The sequence below is a fragment of the Maylandia zebra genome, linkage group LG16 (genome assembly GCF_041146795.1).
Source record: "Maylandia zebra isolate NMK-2024a linkage group LG16, Mzebra_GT3a, whole genome shotgun sequence".
In the NCBI taxonomy this organism is placed as follows: domain Eukaryota; kingdom Metazoa; phylum Chordata; class Actinopteri; order Cichliformes; family Cichlidae; genus Maylandia; species Maylandia zebra.
Window position 1 is genome coordinate 11,855,285 of NC_135182.1, and position 20,074 is coordinate 11,875,358.

The 20,074-nt window shown below is 41.5% G+C and overlaps 1 protein-coding gene across 2 annotated transcripts in view; it reads right to left on the bottom strand.

Moving 5' to 3' along the window:
- Positions 1–20,074, bottom strand: part of satb2 (SATB homeobox 2) — a 50,266-nt gene that overhangs the window by 15,821 nt on the left and 14,371 nt on the right. For both annotated transcript variants that reach the window (XM_076874681.1, XM_076874680.1), the window contains exons 3-10: positions 17,958–18,143; positions 6,424–6,550; positions 5,332–5,455; positions 4,630–4,732; positions 2,855–2,905; positions 2,183–2,775; positions 973–1,185; positions 761–847 (exon numbers count right to left, since the gene is read on the bottom strand). In XM_076874681.1, the coding sequence (XP_076730796.1) occupies positions 761–847; positions 973–1,185; positions 2,183–2,775; positions 2,855–2,905; positions 4,630–4,732; positions 5,332–5,455; positions 6,424–6,550; positions 17,958–18,143 (1,484 nt within the window). The remainder of the gene's footprint in view (positions 1–760; positions 848–972; positions 1,186–2,182; positions 2,776–2,854; positions 2,906–4,629; positions 4,733–5,331; positions 5,456–6,423; positions 6,551–17,957; positions 18,144–20,074) is intronic.

Here is a 20,074-nt window from a genome sequence, read left to right on the forward strand (position 1 = left end):
TAATGATGTAATGCAGAGCACAAATTTTTAAAAAGGAACTTTATTGTGCTTCGACAGAACAAGATGAGTGATAAACAGTCACAGAGGCGTACCGCGTATTGTTTAAGGCTTGTTATTTACTTTATGAATCTACTATGAAATTTAACCACAAAAACAAACACATATGAGGAGAGGTTATCAGCTGATGATCAGGCCAAGTCGCTCTGAGAACAGACATGCAGTGTTCCCAGTACAAGCATCAGCTGCACATCTGCAGCGCATGTCCCCACATGAGTTGTGTTTACAGATCAAAGTCATTAAGTCCTCCTCTTTTGTCTTTCTTTGTTGTTTCTGTTTGAATGAACATGTATTGGCTCTCAGAAAGCTTGTATACACAGCGTTTGAAGTCATCCACAAGACATGTAGAGACCAGCTAGCTTACATTCCCCCAGTGTAAACGATGCTGAGATAATTTTACATAGCCATAATAAGAATAGCGCACCAATTCACCCAGATCCATGAATGGGCATTTGTCCTGACATCAGGGGTACTTCTTATCACTGATGTTGCTCCACGTGCTTGTGGAAGGAAATTTCCAAATACTGTATAATGTCCTTTATGTTTACAATATGTCCCTCTGATGGCTTTGAAGCTGTTTTCCATTATAAATGGAATTTGTTAAGATAAAAATTTTCAAATCCCAGCGCAGGTTTTAGGATGAAGCACATGACATGCTGCAGTCTACTTTGTGAGGGCAAGTTAAAGATGGTAGATAACTCACAGAGTTACAGATCTTGGCCTTGTTCTTCCAGATTGAGGCCCAGGTATCTGGGATTTTCTGGTCCTCCAAGCTCCTCTCCCACACTTTCTAAGCTCATACATGACACAAGGCATGTTAGCATCACATATGATTACTCATACAAAACACCGCTGTTTTCTCGCTCGATGCACTGCTATGGCAACCGCAGTTTATGGCCCGTTGGGCACACTAACCTGTGAAAGGCGTGGTGCGCCGGGGTTGGAGGAGTTGGAGGGGGGAAGGCCGACCGAAGGGTTCATAGTGCGCTCTCTCTCTTCCTGGTAGATTCGGTCTCGCTCGCTCTCAGGCAGGTTGAGGAAGTTCTGCATGGCCTTCAAATTCACCAGCAGAGACTGCGAGGCCGTGCGAGGGTCCTCCTCCTTCCTCAGGATCTCTGAGAGCAGGCCCTGACCAACACAAACGCACACAGCAGGATATGTTATTGCATCTCCCTAGCATGGAAAATTGAAATATATGGTCCCTTTCCCATGCTTCAAGTGTACTGTTGAAGCTCCATTAATGCTATTCTTGGACTCGTTTGGCTTCTTTGTTTAAACCCAGACTGGCAATTTGCTTTTTCCTTTCATTTCACAAATGCATATCAAAAGTATCCAGAATTTTTTTTTTTTTTAAAAACCTCTAAACCAAATGTTCAAAACTAGACAATCCTCACTTTTATTAAGCTGACACAAAGACATGTTTATCATTTTGACTTGAAAAATAGATTTTGTCAAATGTAAATCACTTTGAAGCTGCTCGTTTTCTCGTATAAACGTACAACTAGACACTTAAAAGTATTTGCATATTGGTTTGAGCTTCTCAAATACAGAGGCTACCCACCACAAAGTGATGCACCAGTGAAAAACACCTGGCCTCTAGACCAATAGGTCTATCAGCCACCTCCCATTACTTTGATCTAATGGGCCGTGCAGTAACCAGTTTAGCACAGCCTGAATGCATCAGGTGTTTGTGCTGCTGCGATGGTGGAGGAGGAGACTGAATGACGCAGCGAGCAACCCAGCCACGCTTCTGATAAGCCCACCAAAAATACCAAAAGGTGGGTGACCATAAATTAGCCGAGTTGTTTTTCTGAGTGTGTGTGTTTGTGAAAATCAGACCAGTAAGGGCAACTGGCATTTGTTTCTACCCAGTAAACCTCTTCTCACCTGATATGATCCATATAATGTAAGAAATGTGTGTGGGTATTTTTGGTCTCGTCTGACGGATTAACGCCATTGAATGCCATATTTCAGTTTTTAGATTTAAAAACCTCTGCATACGTTTTATTCAACTAGAAACTTGATTTCCTTTCTCTGTCACATCGCCTTCCTCCTCTTCCTCTCATTTTCCCCTTACAACTTCCTCTCCTGACGCCTTAGCCTTAACCTTTCTCTGCGTTCCTACCTGTGTACGGTTGAAAGCCACACGGGCGAACACAGCCTGGGACACGCTAGCTCTCTTCAGCTCATCCCTGACCTGCTGGTAGATTTCAGAGGAGACTTCAGAAGCAGAGGGGTTGCTTCCAGGGTGGTCACCGCCAGCTTTGGATGGACCACGTGGGATCGGCGGGTGGTTCAGAAACTGTTGGTTGAGAGCTTGAGGGTGCTGGTGAGCCAGCAGGCGGCTCACGGCTAGCTGCTGGTTGATGAGGTGGGCCATGGCGAGCTGTTGCCGTACCAGCTGCGGGGAGAGTTGAGGAGAGAGCAGTCCACCTGGGCCCAGCAGGGGCTGCAGGGCACCAGGCGGTGGAGGTGGGGGAGGAGGAGGCACCTGCCCTGTACGGAGAGGAGGGCTGTGATGGAGGGGACCATGAGGTGAGGGCTGCTGCTGAGGAGGAGGAGGAGGTGGTTGCTGAGGTGTCTGGGAGGGTGCCTGCGAATCTGGAGATTTGAGGAGGGGACTGCTGGCTCCCAGGTGACCAAGCTGTGCCAGGCCAGCCAGATGAGGTGGAGGTCTCTGGCCCAACACACAGAAGTCGGCCATGTTGTCTCTCTCAACTGGAGATAATCAGAGAGTGTGTTCAAATAAATATCTTCATTTAAGCACAGTATCAGAAAAATGGATTATATTCCTTACTTTTTATGTCAGCAGCATCTCGTCCAGACCACATCTTCTCCAAGTAATCTCCTGCTCAACAAAACAAACGGAAGATCAGAAGAGTGACATGATGCTGCTGGTGTAAAGCTATGACTTTGCGTCAGCATCCATTTAAAGAAGAGAGCTAAGCTTTTGAGCCAAAGTTAAAGTTCCTAACGTGTCCAAAAATCAATGTAAGTATATACATTTACATATGCTGATGCTGATTGTGTCATGGGTTCTCGGCTGAAAGCTCCACAACAGCTCTGAAGAAACTGTCATGTCAACATCTGTGGAGCAGGACTGATGGAGGAAATGTTGAATGTAACTTAACACCAGCTCGTAGCAGGAGCGCAGCAGGCTCCAGCATAACTCCATCCTCTCTCACTTTCTTCTTACATCCTCTCTCCTCTTCTGGCCTAGTGTTTATTCTGTTATTATTACATTATTATAATGTAGCTTTTGGGAGTGGGACAAGCTGGTGTGGTTAAGTAAAAGAAGGGATATTATGGGGACTATATGACTGAATATCACATCCAATCAGTGTCACTGTAACCATTTACATAAAGCCATCCTGATTTCTACTCCTCCACATCTTCTAAGATGCATGATTCACAAGTTGGACTGGACTCCAGTTGTAGATATTAAACACAGATACGCATGTATAACTCTAAGTCAGGCTGTAACAATTAAAAGTGATACTTTTATATATATATTGGATATAGCAGCAACAATTGTTTTAATAACTGTGAGACAAAATAATAGTAACAATGACTTGACATTTAACACTTAACATTAGCATAGGTCCCATTACCAAGGCAGACCTCATGGATGGAACTAATCTACTGCTTCTAATCAGTCAACTGGACCTTTTAGCTACGACAATCTAACCTGTGAGCATCTTTCTGGAAAGTGAGAGGCTGAAAATGGCTCTTGTGAGTGACTTCAAACCTGCAACACCCTAACCGAGAGAGTGACAGAGTTACTGAGGGCTTCATCCTTTCTCAAATCTAAGGTTTTGCTCTGACTTGTATCCAATATTTTATTTTATTTCATTTATTAGTTTTTGCTGGATACACCAGCAGCTGGAATACTGAGCAAGCTCTCGATATTCAGGGCTTGTGTGAGTGTTTGTTTATTCACATAGAGGGCAAGTGGCACCTGGATGACTTGCAGTGTTAAGTCTTTGCTAGAAGTACGTTCTGGAATAAACCACTGAACCTTTTCGCCCACCTATGCTACTGTCCCTCTCTATGGCTTAAGAAACTCAGCCCAAGCTGACCAGTCACGCTTCTTGCACTCCTCATGTGGTGTATCAAGGGTTGCCATAAAGATGTGTGGTTACATGTAGCTCACATATGTTGTAGCTGCATGGCTAAAATAAAAGTGAGTTGGGCCTTTTAGTAGCTAGTTATAAAATTCTGCTGTCTTCAGAGCTGCATTATAGACAATGTGGGATTAGATGTTGAAAAAATGGTTTCGATCATCTTTTGTCCATTTAATGTTATAGGAGTGCAGTGTTGCATCAGTGGAGCACTCATTTAATGCTCTTCATTGCAGCTCTCGCTCAAGAGTTTGCACTCTCAGATAATCTTGTGTGACTTATTTCAAAGTATATTGCAGAAGAAGTAAAACTGTGTTATCATTTCACCAGAAAAGTAGACAGATTTGTATGTTTTTATTATTTTACTCCAGAAATCATTTTACAACTCCTTGGCCACTGGTCCAACTACCAGATGATTTAAGAACTCTGGCTCAAACTCTATTAGCCTCACCTTTGATTTTTTTATACTTCTTGTACCAACGACCGAATTCTTGACATTTGGCAGTGGATACGTTGGCATAGTAGGAACTGTTCACTATGGAGGAAATCATGCTCTGAGAGGGAACAAGAGGGGAGAGATAATTAATAACCAGCATAATATGAAATGCTTAGACTCACGCAACAACCACATGGCATGCACACATAAACACATACAACATGCACTCTTGCGCGCACACAATAGAAACAGACAAACATTAATCATGACTGGAAGCCACCCATGGAAACTCGAGCCAGTACGGTGCAGCGAGGGAATCTCCAGCCACATACACATATGCTTGCAATTGATGCAGTGATCGCCACCCCCACCAGAGATCCATTTAAACACAGTATGCAAACACTTCTCAGACACGAGTGAGAATAGGACCAGGCTAGAGGGCCAAACATACAGCTGAGGACTTTAACACGGCACTTAAACTTTTGGGGTGGAGTTTGATTAAAAGCTTGCAACAATAGCTCGTGGCTGTTTCTAAATGTGCCCAAATGGATCTCGTGAGGGCTGTCTGTAGCCAGGGTGTGTGAAGAGCTTGTCACTAAAATACATGTGTAAAGATATCTCTTGTAGAGGATCATTGTACTTAGAGCACTTTTTGCATGCAGATTAACTCCTTGATATGAAGACGCAGTAGAGATGCTACATTCTGGTGAGTCATACCTGTGATAGAGGACACTCTTTGGCCAGAGTACTTTGGTTCATTTCCTTTAGAAGCTCTTTGAGAGCATTCCTGACAGTTGCATGGTTCCACTGTTCGCAGGGCAGATCCTCCAGCTTTGAAAAACTATACAAACCAAAACCACACATCAGTTTGTTAGGCTCATTTTTGGACAGGAGCACAACCACTAACCTACCTCCACATCTACCTGTAGGTTATAGAGGGAGACAAAAGTAGTTTTGCACTTGTATCAGTTAGCATATTTTATTCTGTCACAGTCACCTCTTTTGACACATAAGGTCAGGGGTTAGATTACTTATCGCCAACGACTGGTTGGTTTAAATCCTACAAGGTTTATTTAAGTTTAAAAAGTAGTTTAATGTTAAACTAAGCCACCATTAGGTTCATATTTGCTCATGTAACTCTAAGCAAGAAAAGAAATGTAAACCGGAATGAACACATAACCCCAACCATAATCCAAGCATCATGTATTAACATCAACCACAAACCACTACTTCCCATCTAGGGTCTATCTCCTTTTAATCTTTCTGGTTTTATTTAATTTTAACCTCAAATAAATAATTTCAACTCGGAGCACGAAGCATGTGAAACGTCTGCCTTTGCCATGGATACATGAATAAACATGTAAACAAACCTGGCTGGTATGCGCCAAGACAATAACAATAATAACCCTCTCATCTGGAGTTTATCTGGTTTTATCTACCCATCAAGATTCTGCTTCACCATTTCTCGGGAACCGACAGTTCCTGGCACGCGGGCTCTCCCTGACGGAGACAGATAATAGATAATTCCCTACCGGGTTGTTTAAATAGAACTTTAGTGTTTCAATATTGTTGCTTTCAAATTTGATATATATGGTAAATTCCTGAACTGCAATCAGCTGCAATGACATCAGCAGCCCAGTGGACCAAGTATCTGATCTAACACACACACACACACACACATACACACTGTACCCATAAAATACAGACTTACAAGTCTCTGCTACAGTGCTGCACACAGTTTGTTCTAAAGTCTAATGAATGAGAAAAAAAAACATCCTCTCACATCTGTCTTTCAAAACACAGTCTGACCTTTGTAGTTGAATGCGTAATGTGACCATGTGGTAAACCTCCATCAACATGTCAGCAACTGTTGCTTCTGGAGCATCAGTCAAAAAGTGAATGGGAAGAGGATTCCACTTTCCCACCTTTATGATGCCTGAAAAGAGAGAGCACATACTTCTGTCAATTTTCAATCATTGTTAAACAACCTTTTGACATCACACAACAGAGGAAGTACAAAACTCAGCAGACTATGATGGAAAGCAGCAAAAGAGATTTTCACCCAAGCACTCACTGTGACTAGTAAAGTGTTTCATCTCTACAGTGCTGCACGCTAACTGTAGCTTAGAAAAGTGTTGTACATTTTAGACGGCTTGGCTTTGATTGTTATTAACCATGAGAAGTGGTGTTTAAATAAAGAGTGGCCTCCTGAGTGTTGGATGGCCATCACTCTATTGACTGGTGTTTTTCTTTAAAGACAGCACTTGCAGTCAGATTGAAAAGACTGTCTCTCGTCCACAGCATGTCTTTATCCTGTCTTCCTTCTCTCTCCCCAACCAGTCGGAGCAGATGGCCCCGCCCCTCCCTGAGCCTGGTTCTGACGGAGGTTTCTTCCTGTTAAAAGGGAGTTTTTCCTTCCCACTGTCACCAAAGTGTTTGCTCATAAGGGGTCATATGATTGTTGGTTTTTTCTCTGTATGTATTATTCTAGGGTCTACCTTACAATATAAAGCACCTTGAGGTGACTGTTCTTGTGATTTGGCGCTGTGCAAATAAAATTGAATTGAATTGAACACACCACCTTCACCTACTGTTCAATTTACTGTTTATTGCCCTTGTTTTATTCTGAGAATGTTAGATGGATGGGAATGTTAACAGACACTTTGAAGACTGGGATAATGTACATTTAAAATGCTCTGGAGACACCCACTAGTTAGGAAAGTCCTGCCTTGCCAAGTGGCTCTGACTGAGAAATCAAAAGTATAGCCCGATTGATCTTCCTGTACAACTTAATGGAGACCATCGTTTACAAAATTACAATTTTCTTTTAGATTTCCAAATTTCTTTTCCCAACCAAAGGAGTCTCTTCTGCTGGCCATGAGAAAGAAGCATTTTTAAGGTACTTTCACACAGGCATCATTTTCCCACCCAGAAGCTAAGCATATGATCTAAGCAGCCAGTTTAGATCATTCAAGCCCTGCAATATTTATCCCTACATGTTGATTTTATTTCTGTTGCTCAAAAATTGCAATTATTTTTTCAAATCTACACATCACCATCTCTCAGTGTTCTGGTTACATGGATACAGAGTCAAGAGACACAACATCATAAACCCCTCTGCAAATAGATCTGTGAGAAATTCTGCTGCCGGACTGGGCTAAATTGGATTTCAGCTAATGTTTGAAACATTCTGGGGTCTTTGTCAGCACAAACAGAAACATGCTTTTTCTTTTTGAATTATGAGGCACTCGTGTTTCTGCGGGTCTGCACTGCCACGATACTGTTGATCTCTTGATTTAAGGAATCTAGTTGAATCTCTTTAAGAATATTAGCGTAATACGCACAGTCACACACGAGCATTTCACCTTTACCAGAACACACGAGCAGACACACACAGTACCGCACTCACTCACATGGGTTTTTCATGCGGACTGGCTGGAGCTGTGAAAACTAAACAAAGCTAATCGCATTACTATCCTCTAAATGAGATCCAGACGGGTCCTGAGAAGCTCCCTCGCTCTCTCGCTCTCTTTTTTCATCCCCTTATTCCCTCCCACCTCTCCTCCATATCTCCCCCTGTCCTTTCCTCCCGCCTTTCTCTGAGTTGTCCTCTCTGATCTCCCTCTCTCCTTTAGCTGTGATTACAGCTCAGTTATATCTTTGATTCCACTCAGGCAGAGCTGTGTTGTTAATTATTTGGCCATACAGAGAGAGCATCATTAAAACCCTATGCACAAAAAAGTCTGAACCCCCTTAAGGGAGGAAAAGAACCCTAGAGCAGCAGTCCCCAACCTTTTTTGCGCCACGGACCGGTTTATGCCCGACATTATTTTCACGGACCGGCCTTTAAGGTGTCGCGGATAAATACAACAAAATAAAACTAGTACCGGTACCGAAAAAAAGAAGATTTATTCATAACGCACCTGAAAAGACCCAGGAAAACCGAGTTAACATTAAAAACGATAACAAAATAACCCTGAAAACCGATAAAAACCCTGAAAACCATACATTTCACACCTGAGCTTCAACTCTCGTGGCCCGGCACCAAACGACTCACGGACCGGTACCGGTCCGAGGCCCGGGGGTTGGGGACCGCTGCCCTAGAGGAGCTAAAGACCAGCATGGAGACATTTAAGGACTCAAACAGAACTAAATAGTTAGATTTTAGCAGCACAGTGAGCTAAAGTGAATCTGCAGCACATGAAAAAGCTTCTTTTTCTATATGAAAGCTTTAATTGTATTTCTAAAATGCTTTTTTCTTGAGTTATTTCACGTACAATAAACCAAGTTTTAATCAAATGTATCAGAAATGCCACGCATCCATATGTTTGGATTTCTTCAATTATGGCATCCAAGCTAATATTCCTAACAGGCCAATCAATGACTATCTTATCTGAAAGCTTCCCTCGTTCAAAATAGTCTCATCAATATAGTGCTAATTACAACAACAGTCATCTTAAGGTGCCTTATATTGTAAGTAGAGGCCCTATGATATTAGAGAAAGTTCCAACAATCAGCCAATCCCGTGAGCAGCACTTGGTGATGATAGCAAGAGACGTCTGCAGAAGCAGGCCTGGGAAAGAGCAGCCACCTGCCATCATCGGACGTGGAATTAGAGGAACGAGAACAAAGATGTAAATAAGAGGAAAAGGCGTAAAGATGGAAGTTAAAACTGCCTCATGGTCATACGGCTTTGAATCTGCTAAGAACATGTTTACATATGCAGACAGAAGCAATAAAGAAGGTTAAAAAGATTGGAGTGCTCTCACTTCCCACACGTGCACGCACAGTTCAGATGAGGGAGGCTTACGGTGCTTCTAACGGAAAATGTTAATGCAACGTTAAAAGAAATTAACAATCACGCTTTTAAAATCTGCACTCATCAATCATGCAATCGCATGTATATTGTGCGCCTATAAAAATACATGTATAAGGAAGGCAAGGCAGAGGAGCTAAATGCAAGATACACAGAAGTCTAAAATCCAAATCTTTAGTCAGAAGTAGAGAAAGGCTGGTAGTGAGGGAGCAGGCAAAGGGCAATCTCCATTTCACAGCCCAAAAGGATCATGGGAAAAATAAGAAATGCATCAGGAATACAGGGATTGCTCGAAGACCCAATTAAACAGACAAGGTGATCTGTTAGGAGAAAGAAACTGCAGAGTTTATACAGAGAGGTATGCGATCAACTCACTGGACACAGGCAGGGAACAGGTGTGGAAGAAAACAGGTGAGACTAATGAGGGTGTGGCACGCAATAAAGAAGAGGGAAAACGAGCTAAGGGAGGAAATCAAACCGGAAATAATGCAGCACTATATAATATGTGACATGTTCTTTTCTAAAACCCAAACAACAACAGCAGCAGAGAACAGCCTCACCCCCTGGCTACTAATTTTCTGCATGTAGCATCAGCACATCTGAGAACAAGCCAACAATTCCACTGATGCCAAGTTGGGTGGAAGCAAACGGGTGAATAAGCAGACAAACACAAACTCACACAGGACACATGACAGCATGCAGAGACGTGGACGCATGCATGCAGCAGTTCACATGCAAACACGCACGCACTCACACACTCACGCTCAGTGTGACGGTAAATACATTAATAATTGATTCATCTTTTCTTTTTTTTGGTCTGCTGTTCAATGGGCTCTGCTTCTCGTCTACGTTTAAAAGTAGAAATCATTGTTCCCATTTCCACATTAAAATTCCGCCTCCCAGAGACACGCTTTTATGTGGCCGGCTGGTGGCTTGGCTCATGTCTAAGGGTGCCCATCCACACAAATGCAAATCCAAACACACACTTAATGTCTCTGACTCCTTGTGTCGACACCCGTACAGCCCTGCACGCCACTGGATGCCACTATGCACGCGCACACTCAGATATACACATGTTAATCCAATTTGGCATTTTAGAGAGGCCGAAGCCGGCACACACATGTGAGACCTCGAAAATGGTTCCAGGTTCTGCCCCTGGAAACACACTGACTGAAACCGCACACGTCAGACTCTGATGTCTATCATTTGAGGTACTCCTCTAAATAAAAATCCATCAGGCTGTCATTTCAGGGAGTGAAACACGTCTTCTGTCTACTCTAACGGCCCAGCGGGAGCGAAAGCTTCAGTAACGGCACCAGTTGGTCTTATGATGCAACTCACTGGATACAGAACTCTCTGAGCTCTACGTTCTCACCAGTGATGACCCTAATCCTAACCCTTTGAAATCAGAGGATGTATTTTTTTTCCTTTTCACTCCCCCAAGTATTGAAAATTGGGAACCACAAAGTAGTCACTCTCAAAAGTTATATTTTTTTTCCAAAAAATTTGGGGTTTTAGTTCACAACTAGGATTTGGGTTATTGCCAGTGCCACTGATTGAGTATATACAATCATGAACTCTTATGAGGCACCAGGCTCTTTATCGTTCTCCAAAGTCTTGGCATTCAAATTGAAAGATATCTAAACTTACATATTCTATGAGGTAAAATTATTATTTCTGTCAACAAGCCAGTGATATAAAGGCTTCAGGTTTTGTTGTAAAGACAATCCTGACTGCAAGTTGCAACTGTTCAAACACAGCATACACTCAGTCGTCTGTAGGTAGTACGCTGACTTCTATCTCTGTGTTCCTCTTACAATCCTATAGGTTGCCTGTGACCTAGTTAGAGGTCGAGATGGTGCTGGATACATAAATTTCCATTTATGTGGAATATTTGGGCAAACTGGTTATGGACTGTGTGGCTAAAATACAACCATGACCCTAACACTACCCCGAGTGTTTCACTGCTAGCCTGATAAATACTAACAAGTTAAAAACTGATTTTGATCATCTGCCTTTATGAAGCAGTGAGTCCAGTTTTAGAGTGATGTTCACAGACATGACTTTAAAGCTAGATGGTGTTTGGGATGGAGCTCTCGAATGGAAAGACTCGGTTTGGTTTCAGTTAAAAAAAGACGATGATTTTGGTTTTATGTAAATAAACACGTTGTGTCTCAGGTCACTGTGGGCTCTCTGTGTGTTTAAACTCAACAGGATCTTTTCTTAACCTCAACTCACAGTTTCAGTAAAACCTTTGAAAAGTTTCTTTAAAGATACATATTGTACTTGTGAATTTTGACTAATACGCTGATTTTATTATGATCCTGTCTGTGACTCGCCAGCTGCAAAAAGCAAAATTTTCTCATTTCGGTAAATCAAACATTTTTTGCAAGGGCTGCTATGATCATTTCTAATAAAAGGGTCGAAAATAGACCTGGCAAACCTACAAATCAAAAGGTGTCCTTAATAATTGCTTTTCACAGATTCACAAAGCACTAATAAGTAATTTATTAAGCAGTAAAGCTTAGCTTTTAACTGATAAGAATGTGTTATAACAAAGTGGTGTCCAAAATGTAACGACATGCTGTCAGAAGCAATTCACAGCCAGTTTAAAGTCATATGTCCAGTAAACTGCAGCTCTGCAGCACTGACCCTTTTTGGCCTGTTAGACGTGGCACAGCAACAATGCTCTCTCTCTCGCTCTCTCTCAGTGACCACTGTTAACTGTTTGCTCACTAAATCCTTAAAATACAGGTCTGCTCTCATCCAATCTATAAAAGCCTTCAAACCCTTATAATTGAAATAAACAATATCTCCCAGTTAATTACTGGGCTAAGCTAATTAAAGAAAGGCCGTGGTCCTTGCCGGGGACTTTAAATACAACGCCGGGACGCAAGAATGCAGGACACAATTCAAACAGGGAGAAAATAGCTGGGACTCTGTGTAATTTTGGTTGTGGACCGCAGGGGAAAAAATGTATAATTTAAGCCAGAAATTATTCATTTAACATAAACGCTTGTTTTAAAAAACAAAAAGTATTCATTTGAGAGAAGCTGAGGAGAAGTGTGTGTGTGTGTGTGTGTGTGTGTGTCTAACAGAGAGAGTGTGTTGTGTCTGTGATACTGCATGACTACATGGTATTCCATGCCAAGCGTGCATGCCAGTTTAAGTGCGATTCTATGCCAGTGGATCCTTGCAGGGGTTAAAGAGAGTTTACAAGTAACACGTGAACGTTGCTCAAGTCAGCTGCAGGAGTTTAGTTTGTGTGGAGTTGGGATGTCCCATTCAGTCTAGCTTTTTTTTTTTATTGTTGTTTGTTCATTGATGTGGACAGGAGACCAATGTGGTCTCACTGTTTTCCATGCACACTGATGAGACAGACAGAGAGAGACCTCCCCTGATACTACTCCCCTGATGCTACTAATGGCATTCATCTGCAGACCACAGCAAACACTTGGTATAGCAGTTAGCGTGCTATTTCAGTGCATCAGTGTTGGATGATGTGCATGTGAGTAAAGTTTATTTTTCTAACTAATTTAACAAGGCTTCAATTGTAGCTCTGAATCTTTCCAACCAGAAGAACAAAAGACGAGCAGCATAAGCAGCTCACAACAATCAGTTTATAAATGCTCTTCTTTACACTTTGAATACAAACAGACTAATATCAGTGAAGCAGATTGGCCAATTGGTTTAAGATCACCTCACTATTATCTTATAAAGGAAATAAAATATTTTCTACACTCTCAAATCACCTGGGCCTTTCTATATGATTTCATTTTATGCTTTGGCATAGACAGTACCACTAATAATACACAGCGGGATTAAGATGTTCCATTTTTCCATTGTTATTTTTTCTCACCAAAGAAAGCTATTGCAATTATAACTAATTGAGCTGATGGAAACATCTTAGCAGGCTTTAACACAGAGATGTCAGTGACAGTCAGTGACTTCATCTGACTTTGAGGTGAGCAATTGAACCAACTTCCAATGAGAGCAAAGGTTACTGTTGACTGACATATGACATTAGAGGGTCACAGCCATGGTCAGAAGTTCACTCACACTCAAAAAAGTATTCATCTATAGTGACTTGAAAAATCAAGGATTGGGTGCAGAAGTTTGAATTTATTTTGGGTTTGCATACAGGCTCACACTAATATTTCCTTTTCAAATTCCACCTCTCTTGATAGCTATTAACAATCTTCTAGCATAATTCCAGTCAAAGTTTCAACTTTCTACCTGTTAAGTTGAAGAATTTGGAGGCATTCCTTCTTCACCTTCAATATTCCATCTACTTTGTGTCATGTACTTATACATGGCACAAAACATGCTTCACTGTGGTCAGTGATACTGGTGATACTGGTGTTCCAGCAGTGTCGACTTCATTGCATCTTGGGGTTTTCTGGGTTGCCAGTTACTTTTCGTTTTTCGTCTTTTTCAAGACCTTGGCAAAGTGGCAACACATCCAAATGACATGTACGTACATGCAGCTGTTTGAAGTGATCATCATGGAATCGGCATTGTTTAGAAATTGCTCCAACTTGTGCAAATCGGCAGTTCAGCATCTTCACCATCAGAGTGTGAGCGTTAGATAGAAAGAAATTACACAAAAAAGTGCTTCTATGAATGCAAGTGTGACTGAGTGGATGAGATATGTTGTATAAAGTGTTCAAGTGGAGCAGTAAAGCAGTATATGAGAACCAGTCCATATACCAAGTTCCAGTGATTTTCCCATTGTTTTGTGTATTGATTAATCCAGTGAGTACTAGCAAACAAATCTCTTTTTTTTTGTTGGCAAAGAGAAACTACCAGTTTTAGTCACTCATAATCACTATTTAATTGGACTTGGCCTCGTGAAAATACAAGTCACTTCAGCCATTTATTAAAAGATTCAAGTGAGTGTGTTTATTTGAGCCTATATGCATACTTTTAAAGAAAACCCCAAATAAATTCTAACTTATGCACCCAAGTCATTAAAGATGTATGTTGTAAAATTATACCACCAAGAAAAAGAACCGTTCAAAGAAATCATTAAAATCCCCAAATTACTGTGATGAGCGTATGTAAGCTTTAGACCAGCGGTCCCCAACCCCCGGGCCTCGGACCGGTACCGGGCCGCGAGAGTTGAGGCTCAGGTGTGAAATGTATAGTTTCCAGGGTTTTTATCGGTTTTCAGCGTTATTTTGTTATCGTTTTTATCGTTAACTCTGTTTTCCTGGGTCTTTTCACGTGTGTTATGAATAAATCTTCTTTTTTTCAGTACCGGTACTACAATGTAGCTTGCCATCACCAGTGTGTGAATGTGTGTGTGAATGTGTGTGTGAATGGGTGGATGACTGGATATGTAAAGCGCTTTGGGGTCCTTAGGGACTAGTAAAGCGCTATATAAATACAGGCCATTTACCATTTTATTTTGTTGTATTTATCCGCGACACCTTAAAGGCCGGTCCGTGAAAATATTGTCGGGCATAAACCGGTCCGTGGCGCAAAAAAGGTTGGGGACTGCTGCTTTAGACCACAGCTGTACCTGAACAACCACAGCCTGGAGCATCAGCTAGCAATAAACCAGCTTAGAGATGGCTACTTGCAACACTGTAAACATTAGATCCAGATTTCCACAACTCACATAAGCCGTTTTTTAGTTTTCTTTATTTAATGTCATCTTTTTTAACCTGAATATGCAGCAGTACTTCCTGTATAGACTTATCCTCATCTGGTTTTTTGGTGCTGTGAGCTACCTTAGCAGGCACAGTCAGTTAAATCACAGAAATCTATAGTAGACATATTATAGGACAGTGATTTCCAAACATGTACAGTGGAGCAAATCAGATCATTTAAATTAAACTCCTACAGGAAGGTCAGCTTAAAAGAAAAAAACGTATTATACTATATTATTAATATTGCATGCATTGCTGCATATGCTACTGCACAAACAGTAGCATATGCGGTCACCAGATGATGTATCATATTTAGGACGATATGCAAAACAAGATTTCTTTTTGTCCTGAATACCAGGACCTTATATGGCAGATGCATACACACACAAACAATCGAGATTTCAAACAGATGGGGATCTCCCACCATTTTCAAAGTATTGCAATAGCTGTGTTGCTCACTGTCACTCTGTTGTTACCATTTTATAGTGATGTGAGGCAACTCCCGCAGATGGAATATTCTGCATACTTGAGAAAAGACAGCAGTAAATGACACTGTCCTGTTTCAGATGACTACCATGTGTGCAACAATAAATTATAGTTTTTTTTCTTTTTCTCTGCTTCATAAACATTCTCACACATACTGTACGCACACACACACACACACACGCACACACACACATAGACAATATATTTTTGTCTCGGGAGACATTCCTGTCCAGCTCTTTGTTGTGTCTTTAATGAGTTTTACAGGCTCTGTCTGTGCTTCAGTTGTGTTTTTGAAGCATTCTTTAGCTTATTGCCACTGTAATAGTTCAGTGTCTGCTCCAAATAGGCAACCTCACATCCACTTTTGTTCTCAGACCACTGATTAGAGGGAGAGTCTTCTTTCATTCTTGTCTTGACCTTTGAGCTGCAGGACATTTAACTCTGACACAGTATTATAGTTTACACTGTGAGCCTCAGTGAAACTTTTGTCATGCTATCAACAAGAGTCAGCATGACATAGCATGTTAAGAATCTAAGTAATAGTATAGTGACAGGATTACCGTAATTGTCGGGCTATAAGCCGCTACTTTTTGCACAAGCTTTGAACACTGCGGCTTTTAGTCAGGTGCGGCTTTTCTATAGATTTTCCATGATTTTTGTGATATCGTAAGACGATTTGTTTTGTTTGTTCCGCTGTTGTACGGCACTACGTTGCCTGGCGGAAGGATCGGGGTTCAAGAGTGGTATGTTGGTCACATGTCCATCCGCCAGGCAACATAGTGCCGTACAAGTAGCGCGAAAAACAAACTTCAAAGTAGCGCTATGCGTTCAGCGGGAGTCGTGGATGACGAGCGGCGATAAACTTGCGAAAAGCAAGTTGTGCTCAACTCCACCGGTGGATTCTGACAGCGTGGAAAAGTGTGCAAACATCCACGATCACCAACGGATTTCGAAGGGCTGGACTGCTGCATGATGAAGAGGAGGACACCGCCACGGCCCTTCAGAGGGTGTTCGACTCCGACACTGACAATGACAATGAGGATTATCTTTGGTTTTGAAAGTGACAACGAAGGAAAGAAGCTGAGAGTGGATGACGAAGCCATCCTGAGCCTGTTCGTATCCGACACTGGAGAAGAGGACTTTGGTGGTTTTAGTGCGCAGGAAGATGGTGGTGAATGACTGACTTTTCTTCTTGTTAAAGCCGTGTCACTGCACCTGAGCCTAAAAGGTAGTCCGAATCTATTTTTCTGGTGTGCTGTAGGTTACTGTTATGTACTACATTTGTTACTCATTTATGAAGCACAGCACATGTGCAAATATGTACCCATAACTTGATTTTCAAAATATTAATAAAAGGGGTGTGTCTCCAAACAGCCATCTCTTTCCTGACAATTCGCTTTGTGCATATTCTCTTACATATGATAAGTCAATATTGAAACACCTGCGGCTTTTGGTCAGGTGCGGCTAATGTATGTACAAAACAGGATTTTCCCCTGATTTTAGCTTGTGCGGCTAATATTCAGGTGCGCTTTGTAGTCCGGGAAATACGGTAGTCTTTCTGTATTTACCTAGTGTTTTACTTTGTTTAGCAGCATCGTTGTTGTTGCGTTTGGGTTCCTTTTGATGTTGACTTAATGTCTGGAGTTTGATTTTGAATTTGATAAAGGAGGGGTTTTTTGGTTCAACTGTTATAACACTATTAATAATCTAAGTTACACTCATTTTAGGCTACCTTTGAGCTTTCCAGTCTTTACGTTAAGCTAAGCTAATAGGCTGCTTGTTGTAGCTTTTCAAATAGACTAAAAATGACTGATAATCATCACTCTTATTTAGTTTCTAACCCTTAGTTAAGGAGGAATACTCATTTACAAGTATTAATCTCAGGCTACATGAAAGGCTAACTAGCTGCTAGTTAGTTAGCAGCTACCTAGCTGCTAGTTAGCCTCGCATAAAGACTGGAAACAGATGTAGGTTTGCCTTTGAGATAGCTGTTTGCAGCATATTTGTAATATATAATCTAGTTTTACACACATGAACAGGTGTATTTTATGTATGAACCTACTGCAGCCTGAGGCTTACCAAACTCATACTCTGCCCATTCATGCTCTCAAACTTTGATGGTTTGTCTGCGTCTTGGCTGACAAACAAATAATCATTTGCTGCGTAGTTATACTTTAGTTTGGGGGTTTTGGTCTTTGAGAGGACAGCAAACCTGTTAGCGTTAGCACAGTCACATTTATACAGTGTAGCATGTAGATATTCTGACAAGTGTCTTATACAATTACACCGTTCACTTTCAAGAATTTGTCTCAGTGTAAGAACGTGTGTCTTTTAAAACATGGAGAGAATAGGCGCATTACAGATGTAACAGCATGTCTTTGACTGACCGTGGGCTTGTGCTGCAGAGCTGTGGGAGTACCCGAGGGCCAGCAGAGCTGTCTCCACCAGCTGAGAGAAGAGTATATCCTTCCTGACCAGGACAAACTCTGCGTGCTCCTCTCGTCCCTCACATCCGTCTGTCTGGATCCCTCCATCTGACTGCTCCACCACACAGAAGACTGGAATCATCAGACCTGTTGTGGAGGACAATAAAAAGAAGAAGGAGAAAAGCAACAGGAAGATTTTTTTAATGCCTGGCTTTAATTGTCTGCGATCACATGGCATTTCATCCCTCATAGATAGAAAACATGTGGATTATATTCACTGCGGGTTAAGCTTGTAATCAATTCATCCTTTTTCTTTCACACTGTTGAGTATTGCAACACCTGAAACTCTCAATATGCGGCAACCAGCTAGGAATGGAAAATGATATGCAATCTTACATAGACTCTAACAGTGTTGTTCCCTGCACGCTGCACGCTCACAGGCATTGCATCTAACGGACTATTAGATAAGTAGTCATAATAATGGTTCCCATAGCACGTATGCAAAACCAATATACAAAAGACTTAAGGGTGAAAGCAGCAGCTGCTTATCTTAGTTTATTAATAACATAAAAATAAAAATGTGACAACAGTGTCGCAACCAGAAAAAGTGGAAGAGCTGTGGCAAAAGATGATTAATATATGGTAAAAGAGAGGTGTAGGGTCACAGCTTCTTGAATTAACATGATAAGTCTTTCTCGAGTATGCAAATTTAAACCAGGTGAAAAACTCAAACCAGATTCTCTGGAAAATTCTACCACACACACACACACACACACACACACACACACACACATCAAGTGAAGAAGTTCTTGTCCCTCATTAATACCACACACGCATACACAGACGCGCATGCATGCATTCATGAAAGCAAAATCCTTGACTTGGTTTTAATGCCATCAGCAGCAATGCTTTGAACCACATCGCTGCAATACATGTGCAAGTTTAAAGTTTTTATCACATCATATATACACATAGATAGATAGAGACAGTGACAGACTAACAGCATCTGCATGATTTTCATCTGTCACATTCTCTTCAGAACTGAGCTGGGGTTGTCTGTTGTCTAAAACCAACAATTCAACACTCACACCTACTTCACTGAGCAGCAGTTCATGCATGTGAAAGAGCTGAAGTTCAGTAGGCAAGATTTGGATTTTTCTCACTAAAGAAAAAGATCTGCTGAAGGAGAACTTGTTAGTTTTCTTCTGTAATACTGCCATGTTTCAATTTTAGTAGGTTAAAGGGGCTCTAAGGTGAGAAATGTTGTAATCTGAACTGGATTGCATTAAACCAAATGGATTTCATTTTTAAATAGCTTGGAGAAAAGGCTTAAAGACAGAAAAATATAAGCCTTACAGGTCTGAGTGACTTATGACAACATCTACAGCTTCTGACGATAACAGCTGATGTCTCTCTTACTCCACGGCTAATTGGTGGATGCCTTTTATTTTAAAATCCTGTAGTTCTCTTTTATTTTGTTTCCTCTCAAACTTTTTGTCTGACGCCCCTGTAACACTGTCATCCAGGTCTTGATTATTCATGTGCTTCTTCCTCTTTCTTCATTATCTGCTTAAGGTAAGAATCCAATCCCAAAATTTCTTCCTCTCGGCTATTTAGTGGAATATCAATCCGTCCTCTCCAATATCCGCCTTTTTCCTAAAAGGCTTTTGGTTTTGGGCCACCTGTCAACCAGCAATTAATTAAAGCCCTCTGAAGAAATGACGGACTGTGGCATTAGGCAGCGTCCCAGCACTAATAATGCATGGCGTGTGTTTTACTGCATGAATACCACACAATAACACACACAGACACACGGAGGCATGCTTGTCTCCTTTTCCCGGCACACACACACATCCATACAAACACTTTAGGGTGCATGCAGCATTAGCTCCCCTTGCACCCCGATCCATCCCACCCGTTGTTTTAATCAGTCAATTTCTATATTTCTATTTCCTCCTCATTAATCACTCTGCTCCCAGTCCTCCAGGCTCTCATGGAGTGAATTACACACTGGAGCACCATGCCAATTCAAGTAAGTGAATTTCCCCCAACAGGGAAATATAACTGTCAACACAGAG